At 51.4% G+C, this 23,545-nt stretch overlaps 9 protein-coding genes across 9 annotated transcripts; 7 read left to right on the forward strand and 2 right to left on the reverse strand.

The window, feature by feature from the left end:
* Window positions 1-839: 839 nt before the first annotated feature.
* PFICI_12891 (uncharacterized protein) lies at window positions 840-2,716 on the forward strand (the record flags this gene model as incomplete). The annotated part of the gene is made up of 2 exons (XM_007841472.1): window positions 840-1,256; window positions 1,412-2,716. 2 exons carry the CDS (start codon window positions 840-842, stop codon window positions 2,714-2,716), a joined length of 1,722 nt encoding a protein of 573 aa, XP_007839663.1.
* Window positions 2,717-3,167: 451 nt separating this feature from the next.
* On the forward strand, window positions 3,168-4,300 carry PFICI_12892 (uncharacterized protein; the record flags this gene model as incomplete). The annotated part of the gene is made up of 2 exons (XM_007841473.1): window positions 3,168-3,994; window positions 4,060-4,300. The coding sequence occupies 2 exons, from the start codon at window positions 3,168-3,170 to the stop codon at window positions 4,298-4,300; spliced, it is 1,068 nt and encodes a 355-aa protein (XP_007839664.1).
* Window positions 4,301-5,537: 1,237 nt separating this feature from the next.
* Window positions 5,538-7,081, forward strand: PFICI_12893 (Aspartate aminotransferase; the record flags this gene model as incomplete). Its single annotated transcript, XM_007841474.1, has 3 exons — window positions 5,538-5,741; window positions 5,802-5,861; window positions 6,008-7,081. The coding sequence occupies 3 exons, from the start codon at window positions 5,538-5,540 to the stop codon at window positions 7,079-7,081; spliced, it is 1,338 nt and encodes a 445-aa protein (XP_007839665.1).
* Window positions 7,082-7,665: 584 nt separating this feature from the next.
* PFICI_12894 (uncharacterized protein) lies at window positions 7,666-8,442 on the forward strand (the record flags this gene model as incomplete). Its single annotated transcript, XM_007841475.1, has 1 exon — window positions 7,666-8,442. One exon carries the CDS (start codon window positions 7,666-7,668, stop codon window positions 8,440-8,442), a length of 777 nt encoding a protein of 258 aa, XP_007839666.1.
* Window positions 8,443-8,915: 473 nt separating this feature from the next.
* On the forward strand, window positions 8,916-10,559 carry PFICI_12895 (uncharacterized protein; the record flags this gene model as incomplete). Its single annotated transcript, XM_007841476.1, has 1 exon — window positions 8,916-10,559. The coding sequence occupies one exon, from the start codon at window positions 8,916-8,918 to the stop codon at window positions 10,557-10,559; it is 1,644 nt and encodes a 547-aa protein (XP_007839667.1).
* A 1,521-nt stretch (window positions 10,560-12,080) lies between these two features.
* PFICI_12896 (uncharacterized protein) lies at window positions 12,081-12,900 on the forward strand (the record flags this gene model as incomplete). The annotated part of the gene is made up of 2 exons (XM_007841477.1): window positions 12,081-12,515; window positions 12,607-12,900. The coding sequence occupies 2 exons, from the start codon at window positions 12,081-12,083 to the stop codon at window positions 12,898-12,900; spliced, it is 729 nt and encodes a 242-aa protein (XP_007839668.1).
* Window positions 12,901-13,242: 342 nt separating this feature from the next.
* Window positions 13,243-15,047, reverse strand: PFICI_12897 (uncharacterized protein; the record flags this gene model as incomplete). Its single annotated transcript, XM_007841478.1, has 7 exons — window positions 13,243-13,611; window positions 13,774-13,913; window positions 13,968-14,223; window positions 14,261-14,316; window positions 14,375-14,566; window positions 14,669-14,696; window positions 14,766-15,047. 7 exons carry the CDS (start codon window positions 15,045-15,047, stop codon window positions 13,243-13,245), a joined length of 1,323 nt encoding a protein of 440 aa, XP_007839669.1.
* A 1,888-nt stretch (window positions 15,048-16,935) lies between these two features.
* On the forward strand, window positions 16,936-18,245 carry PFICI_12898 (uncharacterized protein; the record flags this gene model as incomplete). Its single annotated transcript, XM_007841479.1, has 3 exons — window positions 16,936-17,155; window positions 17,210-17,317; window positions 17,389-18,245. The coding sequence occupies 3 exons, from the start codon at window positions 16,936-16,938 to the stop codon at window positions 18,243-18,245; spliced, it is 1,185 nt and encodes a 394-aa protein (XP_007839670.1).
* Window positions 18,246-18,619: 374 nt separating this feature from the next.
* PFICI_12899 (Elongation factor 3) lies at window positions 18,620-22,048 on the reverse strand (the record flags this gene model as incomplete). The annotated part of the gene is made up of 2 exons (XM_007841480.1): window positions 18,620-21,632; window positions 21,894-22,048. The coding sequence occupies 2 exons, from the start codon at window positions 22,046-22,048 to the stop codon at window positions 18,620-18,622; spliced, it is 3,168 nt and encodes a 1,055-aa protein (XP_007839671.1).
* Between the last annotated feature and the right edge of the window lie 1,497 nt (window positions 22,049-23,545).

A 23,545-nucleotide genomic window follows, 5' to 3' on the forward strand; every position in this document is an offset into this window, starting at 1 on the left:
GCAGCCAGTTTTTAACAATGGGAGCTAGGCGGAAAACGATTTTTGAGCAAGGCGACAATAATGTCCAGAATATTGTTGCTTCCCTAGGACACCACAAGTGGGCTTGGGTTGAATGGTCGTGTTTGCCCAGGTCGCGTCCAGCATTCAGCAATGCACCAATTAAGGGATCTGCCAGCGGGCAGCAGCCGACAGCCGTCCCCCATACACACCTTCTCTCTCTTCCTGTAGCCTCAGAGGCTGGAGCCTGTGTCATGAAATATTCAACACGCCAATCTCGAATAAATCACATCATCCACAACGAAGGAGTTCCGGACAATGATCGCATTTGGACTGACTTTGTATTCCCCTTCTCGTTCACTGTGAAAGTACCCCACGATTTATCGGCCGGGCTCAGAATAGAGCACTGGTCCTGATTTTGCCTCATAGTTGATAACACAGATCGCAAACAAAGAACCATTGGCAATCCCACAATATTGCTGCCTATAACCATTCAAGCCCATGCTGACCATTGGCAGTCCATTGTCTCGATGAAGCATCATCATATGCCGGCTGTTTTGCGAGACCCTAGCTCTCTTCGGAAGCGTTACCGGCAACCGGCCCAACTAGGCATCTCAAAAACATCGCCGATTGATCCCCGTGTGGGCCTCGCTAAGCGGAAATATGCCAAAATTCCAATGCTGCCACCATGGGTATCCGGATTGCCGTCATGGATATCCGATTTCGTCTCCGGTCTACGTCCGATACGACACCCTATCTTTCCAGGGTCGAGCTCCATGTGTATTTCTGCCTTTTTATTTGTTTGTAGTGGCATGCACCGTTGAGGTCCTTGATAGTCTCCAATGACGGGTCACGCAGAGGCCGGGGCTCTCCCAGAAGATGCAGTGCATTCTTCGAAAGAACTGAATGTGTCAACAAATCCAAACACGATCACGTCTTCAGATCATCGGGACTCGCCACACCGCCTAATCGAGGACCGCGTGTCCTCTGACTCTTCTCAAGATGGCGATAACGATGATGAAGAGCAACAGCACCAACAGCAAGACCTGGAGACTCTATCCCGTGTGTCCAGTGGTCCGCCATATACCGTTTTCTCGAGAAAGATGATCTGGTGGATCATTGTGATGAACTGCTTCGCTGCCTTCATATCACCCATCACTGCCAATATCTACTTCCCAGCACTGCCCGCTATCGCTCAGGATCTAGATGTGTCAATCTCTGATGTCAATTTGTCGCTGACGACTTACATGATCTTTCAGGTTAGTGATTGGTGCTGCTTCTTCCCTATCGGCATTTCTTTGGGTGCATGACCTAGACATAGCCCTGTCTGTTGTCTTGTACGCGCTGAGTCACCATCAACTTTGACATTTAAACAATCGGAAGAGATCAATTACTGATGGCTACTGTCAAATAGGGGCTTTCACCGACCCTCGTAGGAGACTTTGGAGATGCTGCAGGCAGGCGACCGGCCTTCATCCTGGCCTTCATTGTATACTTGGGCGCCAACATTGGGCTAGCATTGCAACGCAACTATGCGGCTTTGCTTGTCTTGAGATGTCTACAGAGCGCAGGAAGTAGCGGGACTATTGCCCTTGTCTTTGGTGTCGTTGCCGATATTGCCACCAGCGCAGAGCGTGGAAAGTTCATGGGCATCGTTGGCGCTGGCCTCACAATTGGGCCCTCTCTCGGCCCGACAATTGGTGGGCTTCTCACCGAATTTCTCGGGTGGCCTTCAGTCTTTTGGTTTTGCACGATAGTAACTGTCGTCTTCATGATTCCGTACGTGTTAACGGTCCCAGAGACAGGTCGAAAAGTTGTTGGCAACGGATCAGTCAAGCCGCAGTCATGGAACATGACGTTACTCGACTACATGCGATTTCGCCGTCAGCCGCAAGATCCGACAACTGTGCGCCAAAAGCAGAAGATCCCCATTCCCAACCCATTAAACACTCTGAGGGTTCTGGCTAACAAAGACATGGCCATGTTGCTATTTTACAATGCGATGCTCTACGTTGGCTTTATGCTGATCACAGCGACAATGTCAACACAATTTGATGATATCTATCATTACAACGAGCTCGTACTCGGTTTATGTTATTTGCCTATTGGCTTTGCAACAATGATTGCATCTGTCTCCCAGGGATTTATCCTCGACTGGAATTATCGACGCACAGCCAAGAAGATTGGCTTCAAGATTGATAAGAAACGTGGTGATAATCTGAAGGACTTTCCTATCGAAAAGGTGAGGACACAGATCATCATGCCGTGCATCTTGATTGGAGGTGGAGTCTACATTGGCTATGGCTGGGCATTGCAGGCGCAAGTTCATGTAGCCGTTCCACTGGTCCTGTCGTTCTTCATTGGTCTTTTCGTCACTGGGAGCTTCTCAGTGATCAACACATTGATCGTCGATCTGTATCCCGAGGCACCAGCTACTGCTACAGCCGCCAACAATTTGACCAGGTGTCTGTTTGGTGCAGTGGCAACATCTGTCATTGAGGATATGATCGCAGGCATTGGGAGAGGATGGTCATATACCTTGATTGCCCTAATCTTTACTTGTCTTTCGCCCATCCTCTGGGTTATTCAGAAACATGGGCCACCTTGGAGAGAAGAACGCAGACTTAAAATGATCAAGCTAAGGGAGAAAGAAGAGGCCAAGAGAACAGAGAAGTCTGAGAGGGAGGCGGACAATTCTACCGTTCTCCAATCACGGTAAATTGTCATGTCTCCGGCTTCATCACATATAAGGACATGAAGTAACGATTGGCAAAATATTGCGATTCTTTTTCTCAAAATGATTCCCATAATAGATTGTTAGATATATAATACCTGAGCATAAAACATTGATTTCATCTTCTTCCGATACTGAAGCCTTTCATCAACTGCTTTTTTAGGGCACTGGCCAAGAAATATCTGTCGCTGTTATAGTGATCATAGAGCGACTATACGTAGTGGGAATTAGCGCTGAGCCAAAAGGGGGAAGGCGCGAATGCACTGAGCTGGTGCCACGACATTCAAGTTGCTCCAAAACGTCAGACCAAGTTGCAGCTTGAAGACTTCCCACACTGCAATGCAAAACCGGAACTTGGACAACGTGAGCAACGTTGTGAACTCTCTCACAAAACATACAATGCTTCTTTAGTATCTTCTCTCGTCCAATCGCCAACATGACAGACCTTACTCCCCTCTTCGATAGCCTACTGGCGACGCACTCGGGCGCATCGACCACAAAACGGACTTTCAGCGTCGACAGTCTCGACGATTTCTTGAAGGAAGCATACACGATCAACCACGCGATACGCACCTTACATACAGATCTCTTACGCATCCGCCAGTCCTACCTGTCCACCGCCCAGCCGCGACGCACACTCATCCGCCAGAACGGCGGGCAGCCGCTGACCGACCGGGACCGCGAGGAGATTGACGCCGATTCGAAGCAGCTGTTGCGCGACCTCAACGCCAAAATCCGGCAGCTCGCCGACGCGGAGCAGATTCGCCAGGAGACGGAGGCCCAGCTACTCAAGAAGAAATTCGCCAGAGGCCTGAGCGCGCTTGGATCATGGGCTGCGGGAGGCGCTGGTGCCAGCGGCAAGAGCGACGAGTACAAGCGCGCCGAGGAGGCGGCAAACAGTGTCAATACGCATAGAGAGAGTGTGCTGTGGATGCTACGGCAGAGACTACAAGAGTGCGTCAAGACACAGCAGGGCATGATGGAGGTCAGGCTCAACAGGGAAATGGAGAAGCAGAGGAGCGTCTTGGCCAGGGCGGGCGTGACTGAGGGCATGGGGCTGGGTTCGATGCCTGGAGCCAGCAAGAGAGATCCTAGCAGTCCCAGTTCGAAACGGAGATCCAGCCAAGCTGCATGGCAAGAAGATGCACAGCAACAGCCGTTGTATAATCCTCAGGATGAGCTGTCCCCGGAACAAATTCAAATGTTCGAAAAGGAGAACCACGACATGTTGCAGCATTACGAGAGTGTCTTGGGCCAAGTGAGGTAAGCAGTCTACTGTCATTAGTTGGCGTCCATGCAAAGACAGAGCTAATATTGAATCTCTCCAGGACGGCCGAAAAGTCACTCATAGAAATATCCGAGCTGCAGACACAACTGGTCAGCAATCTGGCAACACAATCAGCGCACATAGATCAGTTGGTTGCGGATTCCGCCAATATTACGGACGAGGTTGGTGGTGGAAACAAGATGCTCAAGAGTGCAACAAAGAAACCGAGTCCTGCGAAATACACATTCTATGCGACTTGCGGACTGTGCACGCTTTTGGTGGTCTGGGACTTGATCATATAGAATTCCATAGAAATCTTAGCCATGTCAATAAGTCCAGCCGAAGATGTCTCGTGGGCAATATTTTTATTCAAGCAGTTTGGATGCTGAGGCATGTGAATTTTGACACTACGGCAGCTATGCACTGGCTATTTCGAGCTTGAACTGGTGAGTGCAAGGTTATCACATGCCCCCGGGATTGCTGATCTGCGGAAGCTGCCGGACGGTAAATGCCAGTAAATGCAGTGCCGTTTTCTGTATGATAAAAGCCCGAGGGCAAAAACCACAACAGCATGGGAATTCCTACCAAGAGGGTCGACGCAGCTATCGAAAGTCCTTGAACAGATTACTTGGGAATTGCACATGCATTGCCGGCCTCTATGAGCAATAGTTGCTCTCATCAGTCCCATGACCCAGGGACCTCCTATCTCGTCGGCCCAGTGCCGGGGGAGCTTGTTGGAAATAGCTGGTCGAGATCCCTCGCAACCTCGGCCTAGTGAGATCATGGCGGCTCTGCCCATGGGGGAGTCCCACCTTCTGGGGAGGCCGGGGGAGGTCATGGTGGCATTTAAAGAGCGTTTGGCTCCTCGACGCAGCTTCCGTCGACGGCCTCTAGTCCGAGTTCACTCGATTCTTTATCGTAATATTGAAACCATCACGTCAAATACCGGCCGAATCGCACGATCCATTACTAAATAATACGAACTGCCCCGTTTGTGCGTTTCCAAATAATCTTGCCTATCCAAGAAGAGACGGAACTCGCAACGAGACCCTGCACCTCATCACTTCCCTGCCTCTGCAGCATTGCTCTGCATAGGGTAATTATTGTACGAAAACCTGCCAACTCTCCGCTGGGCGCGAGTCATCATCAATTTCCGAAAAACCGAAGAGCCCCGTACGACCGAAATCTCTCTCCAATCTCTCCGCCCAGAAGTCAGCACCAGCAGTTGCCAATCAGCGTCAGTGTGATTAGGCCAGCAGCTTGGCCTTTACCCCGCCGCTAAGGCTGGAAACAGTGCCCAGCTACCCCTGCATCAGCGCAAAGTGGTCCCTTGGACCTTGTGAGCACCCCGCCGTTACAGCACCTTGCAGAGGTCTCCCCAGGTCCCATTGCCGCCTACGCGCACCAGTGACGCCTACGGTCGCAATCAGCCCACCTGCCCCGTTCGGCGAATCGCACCAGCTGTGAGATCAGGTCACTTGCCATTGAAGAAAGCAAACCCGCCTCGAACTGAGACGGTTCCTTTTTTCTTTTTTCACCATGTCCTCTCCCAAATCCTCCCAAAACTTCGACCCTTCCTATCACGCAGATTCAGTTCGCAGAGTCACCAGTCTAGTCAAACAAATGTCGCCGCCTTCAGCAACAAGCTTCACGGCCGAGGTCGTTCCTCAGGCCCCCGAGGATCCGCTTTTCGGTCTGATGAGAGCCTACAAAGCTGATCAAGATCCAAAGAAGGTTGACTTGGTAAGTTGCTACGATAAACGAAGCTGATACTTTTTCCGTTTGCTTACATTGTCTCTCCAGGGAATTGGTGCCTACCGCGACGACAATGCAAAGCCCTGGGTACTGCCCGTAGTCAAGAAGGTAATAATGCCATGATGCTCATCTACTAAGCTCACTTATACCTGTCATGCATTCTGTGCCTACCTCTCTGTCCTTTTACCCCTCCCCTATCGTCATTGTTGTGACACAATTGTGAACAGCGTGTATTGACCAACTTGTGACGGCAGGCCGATGAGATTCTTCGCAATGATCCCGAACTCAACCATGAATACGCCCCCATCGCCGGTATCCCCTCCTTCACAGGCAAGGCCGCTGAGTTGATCCTCGGTGGCACTGACTCGCCCGCCATCAAGGAGAAGCGAGTCACATCTGTTCAGACCATCTCGGGCACTGGTGCTGTGCACCTTGGCGCCCTGTTCCTTGCCAAGTTCTATCCTGGAACAAAGAAGGTCTACCTGTCAAACCCAACTTGGGCCAACCACAACCAAATCTTCAGCAATGTTGGCGTGCCTATTGCCACGTACCCATACTTTTCCAAGGAGACCAAGGGTCTTGACTTCAAGGGCATGAAGGAAGCCATCTACGGTGCCCCAGACCGATCCATCATTCTGCTGCACGCCTGCGCCCACAATCCTACTGGTGTAGATCCTACCATGGACCAGTGGAAGGAGCTTGCAGAGGTCATCCGGGCCAAGGGCCACATCCCCTTCTTTGACACAGCATACCAGGGCTTTGCCACTGGAAGTCTGTCGCAAGATAACGCTGCTGTACGCTACTTTGTGGAGCAGGGCTTTGAGTTGCTAGTCGCACAGTCATTCGCCAAGAACTTTGGCCTCTACGGTGAGAGAGCTGGATGTTTCCATGTCGTAACCGGTCCGGGACCGGAGGCTCAGACGACCATTGGCCGAATTGCCTCACAACTTGCCATTCTTCAGAGATCGGAAATCTCTAACCCTCCCTTGTACGGTGCTCGAATTGCCAGCACCGTTCTGAATGACCCAAAGCTGTATGCCGAGTGGGAAGACAACCTGCGCACAATGTCTGGCCGTATCATCACAATGCGCAAGGAGCTGCGATCCAAGCTAGAGGCGCTTGGTACCCCAGGCACATGGAACCACATTACCGACCAAATCGGCATGTTCAGCTTTACTGGTCTTACTGAGGCTCAAGTGCTCAAGATTCGTGAAGAGTCGCACATTTACATGACCAAGAATGGTCGTATCAGCATGGCTGGTCTCAACACGGGCAATGTGGACTATGTCGCAAAGGCCATTGACAAGGTCGTGCGAGAAGTCCAGTAGATAGTCGTGTGTTTGAATGACCTAATTTGGCCACTAAATATCCACTTTTCACTTTTAAAGGTGAAGAGGCTGTGTGTTTCTATGAGCGATGGTATTGGCACGGAATGGCAGGGTGAACCCAAAATTTCTCTCCGGTTATGCCTATAGACGAGACAATGAGAATAAATCTTCCAAGTGTGCAAACTGCTTCCCGGCCATGTGCTTCGTGATGTTTATTTACAAACAAGTGGATTGCTGCTGACATGGAAAAACTATCTGCAAGTTTAGTATCATATCATGATTATTATGGTTGGCTAGGCTAATCGTTTGTAGCTTGTAGGCTTTCTCCACTCAAACGACGTGTATTGCATCGCCACAGTTGAATCCTGCCGCCTGCGCTGGACAATACGATGATCACTATTGCTTAATACCAAACGCCCGCCATGGCTGACATCGTATTTTCCGGGGTTTCTTGATTCGAATGGCGATTACTTCTGTAAGGGCGCAATAAAACCTCGGTCACAAGGCCATAGACCTACCGTTGGATTCAAACTTGACTGAGACAAATCTGACGTCTTGATCAAACACATTTAATTAGTCTGATTATGGCTTCATCAAAGTTGACGCAGTCTGCATTGCTTCCTCATATCCACCTCTTGTGTATGGACTCGCAAGCCTCTATTGCCTGGGAAAATGCCGTTCAGCACTACAAACTGAGTTCATCACCTCACCTACAATACACGATCCACGAGTCCAGCCTCTCACAGCTGCCCGCGGATCTCACCTTTGACGCCGTGGTCTCGCCGGCCAACTCGTACGCCATCCTAGACGGGGGTTTCGACGACGCCATCTCGCGGGCCTTTTCGCCCCGAGACGACTATGCCGCCCTGACGCGGCACGCCCAGGCCCACATCTACACGACGCACCGCGGCTACCTGCCGCCGGGCCACTGCCAGCTCGTGAGCATGCCCGGCGAGTGGCGCGAGGCGCGCCGTCTCCGCTACCACGACGGCGCCGGCTGGGGCTGTCGGTACCTGGCGCTGTGCCCGACGATGCGGACGCCGGCGCCGTGCGGGCGCGAGGTCGTGTACGCCTGCGTCTGGTCGCTGCTCGGGGCGCTGGAGCGGCACAATGATGCGGTGGCCAGTGGTCAGGGGGACGCGGGCGAGGAGACGGGCCGGGCTGCTCGGATCGAAAGTATCCTCATGACGCCGCTGGGCACGGGGGCCGGCCGCGTCAGCTATGAGCAGTGGGCGCGTCAGGCGGTCCTGGCGGTCAAGCACTGGCTAGAGAGCATGGAGAACCCGGAGCGCTGGATGAAGAGAGATTGGGCCGATTTGGCGAGGATCGAGGCCGAGTTGAAGTTGACACATGGGCTTTGAGGATGGCCCAGAGGAAATAACATTTACATCAAGAGAGTCGGTCTGATAGGCAGATCAAATAGATTGATCTGCATTTTCTCATGGGTTTCAGTCTTTTGCCTGATGCTAATGACCTGGTGACTTCCATTGAGAGTGCTGCTGTGACTTATGAGAGCACGTATTCTATACCTAATAGCTATCTGACACTGAATGGTTGCGTATTGGCGTATGCTCATGGCCATGTAGAATTGAGATAGGCGCCATCTCCACTGTAATTCAGCATAGGTTTCGTCATTGCCGCTAAATTTCAGGGCCCCTTCCCAGCAACCACAGCACAGACCCACATTGCATCTGACGAATTGCTTTTACCTACCAGCAAAACACCATGTAGCGCGTTGAAGGTTAAGTCGTGACGGACCTGAACGCGACTTGATTTTGTTCAGTCGAGCACAATTTCTTGCGTCCATTGCAGAAGATCATCCGCTATTACCGCAATGGACCGTCTGTCTTCTGAGCTCCTGCTTGTCGTGGTGTCCTTCTTGGACATCAAAGACTTACTGCGGTTCCGCCTGGTGAATAAGGCATTTGCAGTAATTGGGGCGCCCTACATCCTTCCAGAGGTCGCCTTCTACCTTCACGACAAGGACCTCGCCAAACTCAAGGAGATCGCTGCTCATCCGGTCTTTGCTCGTAATGTCAAAAAGCTCATGTACATTACGGACAAACTAAAGCCACGTGCCGACTCATACGAGCGATATGTCCGTGAATATGAGACGACGAGGGCCATGATGCGCCTAAATGAAGAAAAAGCTCTCCATCGGTCGCATCTGATGAATCTATCGGACATTCAACTGAAGCAGCACTACTCGAGATACTTGGAGGAGATTAAGGCGCAAAGGCTCAATATTCGAGAACGCCGTGATTTTACCCACCTTGTGGAGGTGCTTCCCAGCTTTTGCAATCTCCAAACAGTCACCGTGACGAGTGGGAATCAGTTCAACGCGCGCCGCTGGAAACTCCCTTCGCCGTACAACGATTGTGCCCATGACCCACATTACCACGACCCTCAGCAGGGAGTGAGGGAACTCGAAGCAATGCTCGAGGCTTTGGCGATTGCCAATGTGAAGATTGAAGAGCTGCAGGCTGGCTCAATGAACTGGCAATTCTTTGCCCAGGACTCGGAGCGCCTGTCTCAGCTTTTCGCCCCGTTGGCCAACCTGACGAGCATTGATCTTTGCTTGGAGCTGGAAACCGACGACGATGGCATTGCTGAGTTTGACGAACTCGAGTCCTGCCGCGACGTATTGTGTCGGGGCATGTTGAGGGATCTTCTCAAGTCGATGCCGGGATTGAAAGAGTTCAGCATTGTTTTAACCGGTGAATTTGATGAAGAGGAGGCCGTAGCATCTCTAGACTGGGTCATAGCACCTGGCTACCGGTGGCCACAGCTAAGTGGCATTACACTCGAGGGCTTCGATTGTACCAGGGCGGCTCTTTGGAATTTCTTGGACCTGCACAAAGACAATTTGACTTCCCTTTACCTTGGGGATATTGTCATGCATGGTTCCTGGCACAAGCTTCTCCCCGATATCCGCCACAACCTCAATCTAGACGACGTGCTGATATATGGGCGTATCTATGGCTATACCGACGAAGGGGGCGAAACAGACGAAGGGTTTGGCCCCCTTGACACGTGGGACGAAGCATGGAACTTGAGCGTACCCGAGGCTTACCCAGACGACATGAGATCATCCATTAGTCGTTACTGCGAATGCAACGGCAATAATTATCCCGATGAGATACCGCTTGATGGTGCCACAGTCGCAAAGTATTTTGAAAGTCACGTTAGAAGAGAGGGCATGCTATCTCAAGCAGAGGACGATGAATTGATGGAAAAGGAGCAAGTGAAATTTCACGAGAAATATGCGGAAGAGTTTGAGTGGTTTAAACGCAATGCGCGTCACGAAATCAGTGACGGTTCGCAGGACGAGGAGGACGTTGACGAAGAAGAAGAGGAGGACGAGGAGGACGAGGAGGAGGATAATGATGAAGACGAGGACGAGGGTGAGGACGACGTTGATGGAGAAGATGAAGAAGAAGAAGATGGAGATAGCGGCAGCGACAACAGCGTGGATTAATTTGGTACAGGGAGGACTGTTTCTCCCAACCCAAAAAAAAGACTCAGTAGGGACTGTAAACTGATGCACGCAATAGGGTCGACTAATTAATCTCTCGAAACTCAGCATCATGGATACTTAACTCGGGATAGATCAATTTGATACTTATTGTTCGTTCAAGATACACAAATAATCCGAGGCATAACATAATTTCAGTAGTATGTATCAAGCCAAATTATTATCAAACATAGCGAAAACAAAGAGTCGCCGCAACAGCGAAGGATAGAGCAGGGTAATAAATATATGAGTCTTGGGTTGGGATAATACCACACAATTGCATGCAAGCCTAGCCACCACGGCAGATGGAGATTTGTATTTGCAAAACGTCATGTGCTTTCCCCACTACGATCTGCCAAAAGTTAGAAATCCCAAGTCCGAGATGATCGTAATTCCTAATCAACTCGTTTATTGTCAAGGTAAGAATTGACAAAAAGAAATGTCCTCGGTGAGGCTCGAACTCACGACCTTCAGATATCTTGAAGTACTCAATCAAGTCATATGTATATGATATGAGACTGACGCTCTAACCAACTGAGCCACGAAGACTTATTTGTTGTTGAGGTGAGCAGAGCTATTGCAGTACTAGTAATATTGCGGAGTAGCTAGACAAGAAAGGCCTCACCCATCTCCACTCTGTCCGACGAACGCTGCAAGTTTGCGACTCATGCACTTCATACAAAACTTTGTTAGGTCACATCTCCACCGATACGAGAGCTTCATAGCAGACTTGTTCACGATGCTCATTTGCTTTTTACTTGATTCGGGGGTTCCGCCGAGTAAGTAAATCTATATGCACGAGCCAGTTTGAGATAATATTGTACACCGAGACATAATAGCATTTCCACTGTTTATAGGCAAGAAATTGCAACATCGCAACCTTGACACACGCAACCACTAATCACACACTACAGAGAGGCAGAACCCAATCGTTTGCTCCCAGTATAGTTCCAATAAAGACAAGGCTATTTACAAGACCTACCACTGGGCTGACCAAGTCGATTGCAAGATTATAAACGGTATCGATTACGAATATATTACTGCAATGAGACACGGCATCTCAAAGTCCCCAATGTCGTTGCCCAATTGGGACTATACGTCGACTAAGACAAGGGGCGAGATTTGCGGATATGGATAAAGCCCTCGTTCCATTACATCCGCCAAGCATAGCTGCAAAAAACATATTGACTGGGAGGGAAACCGTCTATAGCCGGAAACATGTCCGCCAATTAAGGTCATTTCTCTACACTGCTCTACAAGGCCCATTTTAGCCACGGGTAAACGCATAATCCCCCAAGTGCCCTCTTTCGCACGATCGGAACATTGACAGACATGACCAAGGCAGGGAGCTTCTCCTCTGAAATCATACCGATATAAGAGGAATCATCATGGCCGCGCCCCGCCTGGGCTACCGAATCTTGTGGCCGGTAGTCCAACGTTAGACCACGCAAAAAGAGTCCTCCTTTGCCCCAACCTCTGTACACCATGCTCGCCAAGTCCTTTTTCCTCCACGCTCTCGTGGCCGTTGCCGCCCAGGCACAAAACACGACGACGCTGCGGTACATGCCGTTTGGCGACTCCATCACCGAGATCGTGTGCTGGCGCGCCAAGCTGTGGGAGAAGCTGCAGGGGACCGAGTGGGCCGGCGTCAACTGGGTCGGCTCGGGCAAGACGGAGAACAACTGCAAGGACACCAAGTACGACCGCGACAACGAAGGGCACTCGGGCTTCTTGGCCATTGATATCGCCAACAAGAAGCAGCTCGTCGGCTGGCTCCAGCAGAATCCCGCCGACGTCATCACCATGCACCTTGGCACCAACGATATCGTCCAGCAGAACAAGCCCGTTAATGATATCATTACCGCCTTTTCCACCCTCGTTCAAGTCATGCGTGATAGCAACCCAAAGATGAAGATCATTGTAAGTTCTAGCGAGACTGCCAAGAAGAACGCACCTGTTTGACCCCTTTTGGTGGTAATCGTCTCTGACAAGTTGTGACTCGCTCGTCCAGGTTGCCCAAATCATTCCCATGGGTTTGGGTAGTTACAACACACAGATCCAAGCCCTCAACAAGGCCATTCCGACGTGGGCCGCATCAAAGAACACGACCGATTCGCCAATCTGGGTCGTTGATCAATACACTGGCTTCAGTGGCAGCAGCGATCTCCGAGACGGAGTTCACCCAAACGACTCTGGTGACACAAAGATGGCCAACATCTGGTATCCAGCCCTTGTCAATGCTCTTCAAGTTGCACAGGCTGGAAAGCAGAGTGCAAGAGATATCGAGGTCGCTTTCACGGCTTGAGTTGGCACGACCTAAACTCCTTCCTGGCGGTCAGTCCAGTCTGGACTTTTGTCCTTGAAAAAAACCAAAATTGGAGACATGCGATTACTATCTGTAGAGACATATCTCACTTCGTAAACCAATATACCATTTTGGTCTAAAGCTCACAGGCTTGCAAATAATGAAAAGCATTACGTTTTTGTGATGGCATTGCTAGTCACCTTTTGTAGAAGCTCAAATATTAGAACCATTCATTTTTATTATGACACCCAAACAAAACTAACGAATGATTCCTACATTCTGCTACAACCACCCCAATTCTTCTCTTCCATATCAAAAGGCGAACCTTGATCTATGGACAATCTACGACAAGTTCTTGTTAGCCCAGCCGAGTCTGGGGCTGGTACCGCTGTCCTCAAAGACGACGTAGGCAGCCTTGAGCGCAATGTCACCGAAAATGTTCAGGCCAATGCCAGTGTTGGGCTGCAGTCCACCGAAGCAGGTCGTGCCACCAGTGGTAAGAGGAGCATATGCGATGTAGCTTCCGGGAACGGTAATCTTGGTGGTGCCAATGAAGATGTTGAAGTCAGGAGGGCTTCCGTTGCAGCTGAGCGTGTAGCCACCCTCCAACTCGCTGTACTTGGCGCTGGTAACCTGTGCGTAGTACTTCTTGACAATGGCGGTAGGAAGGTAGAGAAGAGTAGTACCAGTGTCAGCGATACCCTGGATGGCCTAAAAAGAAAGTCAGTACGTGACGCCGTCTGGTACGAGGTTTTTTCCATGTCGGTGGGGTTTCAACAAGTGTCCATGATAATGTTATGTTTCTATTTTCCTTCCTTTTTGTGGTGGCAACTCTGACGTCTCTGGGATCATTATGCTAAATGTAGGACTTACTGCTCCTGAGCTGGCTGCGCTTCCAATGGAGTAGCCGGCAGCATCGAATGTCCAGTATCCAGGGGAGGTGCTGACAGCGGTGTATGCAATCTCGCCAGTGTAGGCGGATGTGTCAATGGCACCAAACTCGTAGGTTCCGGCTTCACAACAGTTAGCACTGAAATTGGCAAAATCTCAGGTCCAATTTCACATACCCTCGTCATGCTTCAAGTTGGCCACAAACAGAGGCTGGGTCAGGGTGGACTTGATGTTGTCGAAGAAGGTCTTCTGTGCCGTGGGAGTGACGGAGTTGAGGTTGCTGAAGGCCAATCCAAGCAGGCCATCACTGTCAGTGTCGGAAACGAACTCGGACGAGACCTTCTCGGCAGCCTCAACAGCCTGCGAGGCATAGGTTACACCGCCGATCGTAACAGTGTCGGTGTAGACGATACCGCTGGAGCTGGATCCATCCTAGCAGCAAACGGACATGTTAGTAATCGGAAACCACTTGAGTCGATAGAAAGTTGCAAAATCTATTTCGCTCAGTGCCGGTAATGAAACTTACTGTATAAAGTAATTAGCATTCCAAGTTCAGAAGTTCAAATAAGCGGTTGAATCTCACCTCCGTAGGAAATCTTCCATGTAGCGCCGGTGAGCCTCTTGGCAGTGCTGCTCTTTCCGGGAGCCCATTCGGTCTGGCCCTTGTCATCGGCAGCGGGCAGCAAGGTGGAATACACCCACAAATCCGAAGATCCAGTGTCGAAGTCGAGGTTCAGCTGCTGGGCAGGAGTTCCAATGGAAACGGGAGTGATGTCTAAATGATTCTGTTAACCCTCTAATCCTCATCATTTTTGGACAGATAGCTCTAGCTTCGAACAAGAAGCCTCGATTTGTTGCAGGGTGTTCCTAGACTTACACTCTTCGTCATCGTTGACTGGAGTAGTCTGCCGACTTGTTAGTGGTACGTCCTCGGAATTCCCATGCAATTTTGGCCACGAATCTGTACTACTTACCGTGACACTTCCGGATCTAGCACGCTTGGCAAGAAGTCGGGCCTGCTTGGCAGCACGGTACTCGGTGACGGTCTTGTTGATAGCATCCGGGACGGGGGCTCCGTACTTCATGTAGGCCTTGTACATGGCAAGGGCACCACGTGGGACAAAGGTGCTGTTGTCATAGTGGGGGTTGCGCTGCTGGACAACCTTGAAGGAGCCGGGCTTGACCTCGTTGTAGGGGGCGGCAGCGGCCAGACTCAGCACGCTGGCTGCCAAGAGAGACTTGACGACACCAATCATTATGGAGACGGTACAAGGAGAGAGCGAGAGAGATATAGACCGAACGGTGATCACAGCCAAGAAGAGGAGGGCAACGAGCGAATGAGGCAGACCCAGACGGTTTGTGTGTGTCTAAAGGTGTGCCAAGCATTCAAACTCCGTCTTGGCGACAGCGATCTCTTATATACTCTCAGCCCTATTCAAGGGGGACACATGCATGCCAAGCAGTAAAGGAGAGACATGTAGTATGTGTAATCGAAAAGCAGACAAACTGGGCACAAGCGAGAATGTTTGGGTCTCGTGGGCACCGTGAACGTGGGCGCCTTCCTGAATAGAACGGCGTGCTCCTGTCACGTCACAGGAAATTGCAACTCGACCTCGTTTCTCAGGTGCAAGTGTGCAAAAATAGATTTTGTCCTTTTTGCCTGATCGATCCATTCTAGAGGAGGGATTTGTACAAGCAATGGAAATGCCATCAATTGGTTGTGCACCTTTTGATCCATAACTGGAGGCAATACAAGCAAACGGCATTGAGAGTCCGTCTGATGTCCTGCCAAGAATGGCCTCTATTTCGTTTTCTTGTTGACCAATATTTGGATCGTGTACACTTTCCCTGGGAGCTCCTAACCTTTCCCGCGTGCAATGACCGAGCCAAAGCCATGGAGCTCAGAAAACAAATGCTCAGCTTCCTATAATGGCCGGCAGCAGCCAGCAATGTCTCAAATCAGCTTCCGTCTCTATAGTACCTGAATGTGGCTACCACCGCAAAAATAGTGGATTGGCTGCCACAACCTACCACATTGGGCAGGTCGTCAACAGGCGCCGGGCCCCGACCCTGTTGAATAATCCATATCCACCACAATCGGTGTGTTCGGATCAGATGCGCTATGCACCTTGACTTTTTTGCACTCTAAATCCGAGGCGACAGATATCCGAGTGCAAGTCTAGGGATGCAATGACAAGAAGAAAGGCAACGGTGACGCTCAATCACTTGCTTCCAAGGCGACAATCATTGGCAACTAGGTCCAAAAATACTCATTCTATTATACATATGCAAGACAGATGGCACGATGCACTTTCAACAATCTTTTTCGAGTCGCGATGCAAAATTCTCACCACCTCTACCCTTCGTTGAACATGTCACGGTGCCGAAAGGGTGCAAGCCTACTTTCAGAGTATCTCTTGAAGGTATACTACTATCACCTGGGAATCCAGGAGTTACTCCAAGTCGCCAGAACAGCCTTGTAGACCGAATGGCGCTTCCACTATATTTCAGACCGTCGCGTACTATACCCCCTACACGATCACATAAACTCCGACCCAGCAAAGACAATGGCAATTGATGCATCATCTACTGCATCATCAAAGTTCAATAGCGCCGACAAACCATGACGTAAAATTCTTAACCAAGCTATGAATAAGGACTGATCAAGCACCATCTGTGCACTGCACACACAAGAGCTGATTCAGCACTACATCAGATATTGACTTCAAGGGTATACACCTTTGTGTTAAAGCTCCAGTAGATGCCGCCTCCGTCACTACTGGCGGTCGTCGTGAAAGTGCATCGTGCCATCTGTCTTGCATATGTATAATAGAACTCCTTATATAGATACGCATGAGCCTCATGCTTGGCGCTGACCCCGTCTCCATACTCTGCTTCATCCATGAGCCTCAGGTAACCGGCGGTTGCTTGTCGTATTCCCCGATTTTTCCTTGCCCCGCGACCACCTGAAAGAACGACCCCACTCCGAACGTCGGATTTTGATATAGAAATTAGACTTACCTCATCAAAACTTGTATGCTTCTTCTGTTTGGGAAACAGTCACTCGAACGGATATATTGCCCAAAGGTTCACAAGATCAAAGTAAAGAAGCAACGAGAGGGAAAGTCAGCCAAAGCAGAAACCATGCCAGCATTGTCCCAGACCAAGGCGTTGGTGTCCCGCGGCCCCGTCTCACAGGGCAAGTGGTCGATCGAGCCGGTCAAGCTGCGCGAGCTCGAGGACGACGAGGTGCTCGTCGAGATTGTGGCCTCCGGTATCTGTCATACCGACTTGCACTGCGGCAACACGCCAGATGACAAGGGCGTGCCCGCCGTTTACTATCCTCGTGTTCTGGGACATGAAGGTCAGACTACTACTACCACCAGCCAAGGGATCGTTTCATTAACCCATTTTACAGGTTCCGGTTATGTCAAGAAGGCAGGTTCCGCCGTCACTTCGGTAAAGGAAGGCGATGCCGTCCTCCTGTCCTTTTCTTATTGTGGTGATTGCCATGTCTGCAAGACTGGTAAGACAAGTTGAACCCCGCCATATACAATGGCAATGCTGTGCTCAGTCAAGACTTACAAATTCAAACAGGACCACCCTCGCATTGCACCGATTTTTTCAACATCAACTTCATGGGAAAGCCCGTCTTTACCTCGCAACATGTCAAGACAGCAATGGACCCCTCGGCCGCGAGCAACCCCGACATTGGCGGGCGCTTCTTTGGGCAGTCGTCCTTTGCGCGGCACACGATTGTGTCATCCAAGTGCCTCGTCAACGTGGCGCCGCTCAACCTCGAGGCCGACGAGCTCCGGCTCCTCGCGCCGCTGGGCTGCGGCCTGCAGACGGGTGCTGGCACCGTGCAAAACGTGGCAAAGGCGGGCCCCGACGACTGCGTCGCCGTCATTGGGCTGGGCGGCGTCGGTCTGGCCGCCGTCATGGCCGCCAAGAATGCCGGCTGCCGCAAGATCATTGGGCTCGACCGTCTGGCCTCGCGTCTGGACTTGGCTCGCGAACTCGGTGCCACGGATGTGGTCGACACGAGCAACAAGTCCACTGCCGAAATCGTAGAGGCCGTCAAGAACGCTTCTGATGGTCTAGGGGCCACTATAGCGATTGATACTTCGGCGCACCCACCCCTTGTTGATGCTGCTGTACAATTCACAAGATACATGGCACAAATCATCCAGGTCGGGACAGGTATGCCCGAATCGTTCTTGAATCTGCATATGCAAAGTTTCATGGTCAGTGGTAAGCGCTACTTTGGAGCTGTTCAAGGGCACAGTCGGACGGCCGAGTATATCCCCAAGTTAATACAATGGTGGCGAGATGGGAAATTCCCCGTCGAGAAACTTATCAAGACATTTGACTTTGAGGATTTCGACGGTGCCATTAAAGGTATGGGCAACGGATCAGTAGTGAAACCAGTGCTCGTCTGGAAAAGTGAATAGAGGGCATACAAGATGAAAAGGGTTTGACACAAAACACGGGACATTAAGTGATCTAAAACTGTAGTCTATTAAACAGTCTTTTTTGTCTATCTGGTGGTATCCTTGCGGCCAAATACACGCGAGCTATCATCATCTGGGTCTCCAGTCCAGACAAGTAGCCCCTGCCCTACTATGGCCGAGACAAAGGACGCGCTATCCGCGGGTGCTATTCAACCCGTGTGCGCGAAAAACAGAAATGCCTCAACCATCATGCAACCCGAACTTTTCTGCTGATCAGGGAATTGACAAAAGAAAACGGTAAGACCATGTTCATGAAGGTATTAGTCGTACGTGAGAGTCGTAAATGTGCAAAAGATTCGTGGGGAAGAAAACGCTTAGTCCTCCTCGTCAGAGAAGACCTCCTCACCACGCTTGCGGCGGGCCATACGCTCCTTCTTCTTCTTACGTGCTTCCGACGAAGTAAGCTTGGCCTTCTTCTTGGTGGTCACGATCTTGTTACCCATGGCGTCGAACTTCTCCTCCTCCTCATCGTCCTTGCCGGTCAGACGGGGACCGCTACCCTGGCCCTGAACCCAGTTGTGGCCGGAAGGTGTCATCTTACCGTCCATGACGGCCCAGACTTCCTCAGTGATGTTGGCTGTGAACTCGGCGGAGTGAGTAATGATGATGACACCACCCTCGAACTTCTTCAGGGCCTTGGACAAGGCACCAAGAGAGTCACGGTCGAGATAGTTGGTAGGCTCATCAAGAACGATCAAGTGGGGTCGCTGCCACGAGCAAGCAGACAGGACGACCTTGACACGCTGACCACCGGACAGACCACGCATACGCGAGTGAGAAACAAGCTCAGCATCCAGACCAAAGTTGGCGCAGTGAGACTCAATCTCCTTACGGACCAGGGGACGGAACTGGCCAGAGGCAAGGGCCTCCTTCATATCGACATCAGCAACCATCTTCTGGTGAGAAGCGAGCAGCTCGCTACGGGGCAACCAGGCGTTGTCGGCGCTCATCATGGGCACCCAGCGCTCGTTCTTCATGCCAATGTTCTCACCAAGGGCGAAAGAACACTCGTACTCGTAGGAGTTCTTGAACTTTCTACGCGAGTTGATACCAATGACACGTCTCTGAGTACCCTCGACACGGAAGACCTTGTCCATGGCCTTCTCATCCTCCTCGGTGATGATCTTGTTGGCACGGTCCATGGTCTCACGATCCTCACCAGTCTGGAAACGCCACTGGATGTACTCGGAAGGAGTCTTGTCCAAGTGGTTATCAATGTGGGCGAAAGCGTGCTGCTTGATGTAGGCGATACGGATGTTCTCGTGCTGGTAGATCTCACCGGAAGTGGGGATAAGCTCACCAGTGAGAACGTTGATCAGGGTAGACTTGCCAGCACCGTTGGGACCAATGACGGCAATACGAGAGCCCAGAGAGCACTGGAAGGTGATGTCGCTGATCTGGGGCTTGGGGGTACCAGGGTACTGGAAGCTCATCCTGGTGGCACGCAGGATGGCCTTGGCCTTGGTCTTGACACCCTCAAGGAAACCGGGCTCGGGGAAGGTGAACTCAATCTCAGATTCGCCAAGCTCGTAGTAAGACTTGGCGTGGGGGTTCTTCTCGACGAAAGCCTTCAAGTTACCCTTGTAACGCTTGAGCTTGAAGCGCTCGTAGTGGATAATGTACTGGGTGACGTTGTCAAGGAAACCAGAGTCGTGGGAGACAATGATGGAAGTGCAAGGGGAGTTGATGAGGTAGTCCTCAAGCCACTTGACGTTCTTCACATCCAAGTGGTTAGTAGGCTCGTCGAGGAGCAGAATATCGGGAGCCTCGAAGACGGCACGGCACAGAGCCAGCTTCATCTTCCAACCACCAGACAGAGCAGAGATCTCACCCTCAATCATCTGCTTAGTGAAACCGAACTCGTCAAGGCGCTTCTTGACCTCCTCCTCGGAGACATCGACCTTGGCCTCCTCGAGCTTCTTCATGGTCCAGGAGATGGTGGTCATCTCAGTATCGGCAGAGTCCAAGTCGTGCTCGACGAAGACAGTCTTGACCTCGCTCTGCTTGGGGAAACCCTCGACCTGCTCGTTGTTGATGGCGCGCATGAGTGTAGACTTTCCGGAACCGTTGGGACCGCAAAGACCGTAGCGGCGACCACGCTTGAGACGCAAGTGGGTCTGGTTGAGCAGAATCTTGGCACCGTACGCAAGAGAGAAGGTACAGTTGCAAAGGTCCTCACCCTCGTCATCGTCGACCTCCTCCTCAGCGGAGCCAGCCAGAGCGGACGAGGCGCGCTTGCGGAGGGTGTCGAGAACGGCATCAGCATCAGCCTCACCGACAAGGACGGTGACGAAGGGCTTGACGGCACCAGCCCAGGTGGAGGTCTCAACCTCCTTCTCGTCGACGAGCTGACCACCAATGGCAGCAACGTACTCAACGACGGGAGCAAGCGACTCAATAACACCGGCGTGCTTGCTGGGGATGGCACCCTTGAGGTGACCGAGAACGGTGGCGATATCACCGTCGTGGCGGACCTCGGGGATCTTGCCGTTCTGGACGGCACCGACACGGGTAAGGGTGTCGAGAGCCTGCTTGGTCTTCTCACGAGCCTCGGGGTCAGCGAGGATGTCGAAGTTCTTCTGGAGAGCGGGCATCATCTTGGGCAAGAAAGGAGCAACGATGTTGGGGTCGTCGACAAGCTTGCACATGTTGTCAACAATGACGGCAGCCTTTCGCTTGATGGCAGTCTCACGCTCAGCGAGACCACGGTCCAGGAGAGGAACCATGAGAGCCAGAGTAGGCTCCTGGACCTCGGTGACGAAAGTGGTGGCACCGAGCAAGTGAACAGTCTCGGGGACGTTCTCGGGCTTGGCAATACACTTGATAAGCTCGGGAATGAAGCGCTCGATATCCTTGTTGACAATCAACTCGCAAATCTTCTCCATGGTCTTGTAGGCGCGCTCCTTGACCTCCTTCTTGGTGTCCCACATGGACTCGGAGACAACAGGAATGAGCTCAGGGACACGGTAGGCGAGCTGAGCAGGGGCAGTGCGGACGAGGGTCTCAATGCACTCGAGAGCAGTGATCTTCTCGGGCCACTTCTGGGCAGTCAGGATGGAGTTGACAATGTGGGGAAGGATGGCCTTGACAGCGTTGGGGGTGATGGCCTCAACGATGGCAAGGGTGGCGGCAATGGCGGCGTTCTTGACCGAGGTGATCTTGTCGCCAATAGCGGCCAAAGTGGCGGGAAGGAGGACAACGAGGTAGGGCTCGACGTTGGCGGCAACCTCGGAGTGCTGGGCAATGGCCTGGATGGCACTGAGAGCCTTCTCCCTGGCGGTAGCATCCTTCTTGTTGGCGAGCTCCTTCTTGAGAGCCTCAACAGTCCTACAGTCGCAAAATTAGTACAAGTCGACACAACACTTTTCGTGGTACAGATGAGAATAACGCGGCAATGCCACGGCCATGCTTGGCAGCCACCAAATGGATGCACAAGCGTGGCCGAAAAATGTGAGGGGAAATTTTCTTTGGTGGGTCTGGAGGGGTAGGGTATGCAGAGGGGCAAATCATTGCGCGGGAAGCGAAATGTGCCAGGCGCTGAAAGTTTTTTTTTGGCGGGGGCTGTTGGAGGGGGGGAACTGGGCTTACTTGGTAGGGGCGGCCTGGTCCTCAATGCGACCGTTGATGAAGCTGGCCAGAGCAGTGGTGGTCTCCTTGATCTCAGGAGCCTCCTTGGAGACGGAGAGCTTCTTCATCAGGTCATCAAGGACCTTGATGGACTGAGCGTTCTCCTTGGCAGACATATTGACTGATTTCGATCTTCTACCGAGTATTGAGATTGGGTATAAAGGTCGAAAGTAAGGCCGTCTTATCGAGTCGTTCGAAAAGCCGGTCGATCGTTCTCGTAGCAAAAAGGACGAGAAGTGAAGAAAGAAAGTCTAAAAGAGGGCGCCGGATCGTCTATACGAAAGATCTGGCGGATGATCCCAAAGTAATGTCGTGGGACGAAGCAAGAGTGTGATGCCCACAGATGCTGACGGAGAATCAGATCTGTTCTATGATGGCTATCTGCACTCGCTTGTATCTAACCTCGCGGGTGTTGCAGGAATTCTACTAGGTGGAGAGCCCAGAGAGTTCCTTTAATGCTGAGGAAGAGGGGTGAAGGTTTTTTCTTGGAAAAGAAAAGAAATGGAGATGGAGGAGAGGAGGGAGGAGCGAGTGGGAGGAAAGGCTACGAGAGACTTTTTATTCAGGAATCCCTCGCTTCGGCCCAGAAATAAATTTTTTTTTATTTTTCTGGCGAGGGGCAACGACCAGATTTTTCGCCTGGGTTTTGGTGGGATGGAGGGGGAGGACTGAGAGCTGCAGGGATCTAGTCCACCAAGATAGGGCCGCTAGTCGAGAGGCCAGCAACCAGCCAAATGCACGCTCGTCAGCAAGATACGGAGGTACTTCCCGACCTCGATGCGCCTCATCCGGGACCAAGGTGCCCAATTGTCGGCCAATGATTGGATCAACTCCCCTCCTGATTCATGCCTATCGTTATCGAAGGCGGTGAGCTTCGGCGACTGCGCCTGGGTTTGCTGGAATGCGGTTGGCGGGTGTCCAGCGTAACATGCCCAAAGTTTCAGCACACAAATTGCCGTCTCATCAAAGCTCTCAGGCTTGTCAGGCTCTCTCACACTCCCCCGCCGTGCAATGTGCTGTAGCGCAAGCGCATACTACGGCGACGGTCACAATAACTTCGCCTGTTCCACAGCCAGAGAAAAATTCTTTCGTTACGAGTGCGGGCATATGACATCATGCGAAGCTGCTAAGCAGAGTATATTCCTCCACTCATTCATTGCAGCAGAGCATCGTAGCTGGGATTTACGAATCTGTCTTTTCCATATCAAGGCCTAGCTAGTATCGTCGGTTTTCCCATTTGCTGTCAACGTATTGGAGCTTTGATCCCCTTGGACAGTGGGTTGTCAAGGAATAAATTTGATATGGCCACCACTGCCACCCGCCACTACGATGTACCGTCAACCAAACAAACAGCCCGAACCCGAGGAACCCTCTAGAAGAGTGAAGCTAGATCAATCATGAAGTCTAGAAGACGTGAGGAAACTAATGTTTTAGCGTTAAGGGTCCCTCATCTGCTTGTCAATGTCCTACTGTGTACGAGCGAATCTGTAACTTGGAGTAAAATGTTCTTTTCCTGCCTTTTATGGGTGCCGCGTTGGAAACACCCACAAATCGAGCAGTATACTCCACTCTTGTACATGTTTTTTTTCAACACCGCCGCCACCCTTGGCTGC

The sequence above is a fragment of the Pestalotiopsis fici genome, assembly GCF_000516985.1.
Source record: "Pestalotiopsis fici W106-1 unplaced genomic scaffold PFICI_Scf_10, whole genome shotgun sequence".
NCBI classification, from domain to species: Eukaryota; Fungi; Ascomycota; class Sordariomycetes; order Amphisphaeriales; family Sporocadaceae; genus Pestalotiopsis; species Pestalotiopsis fici.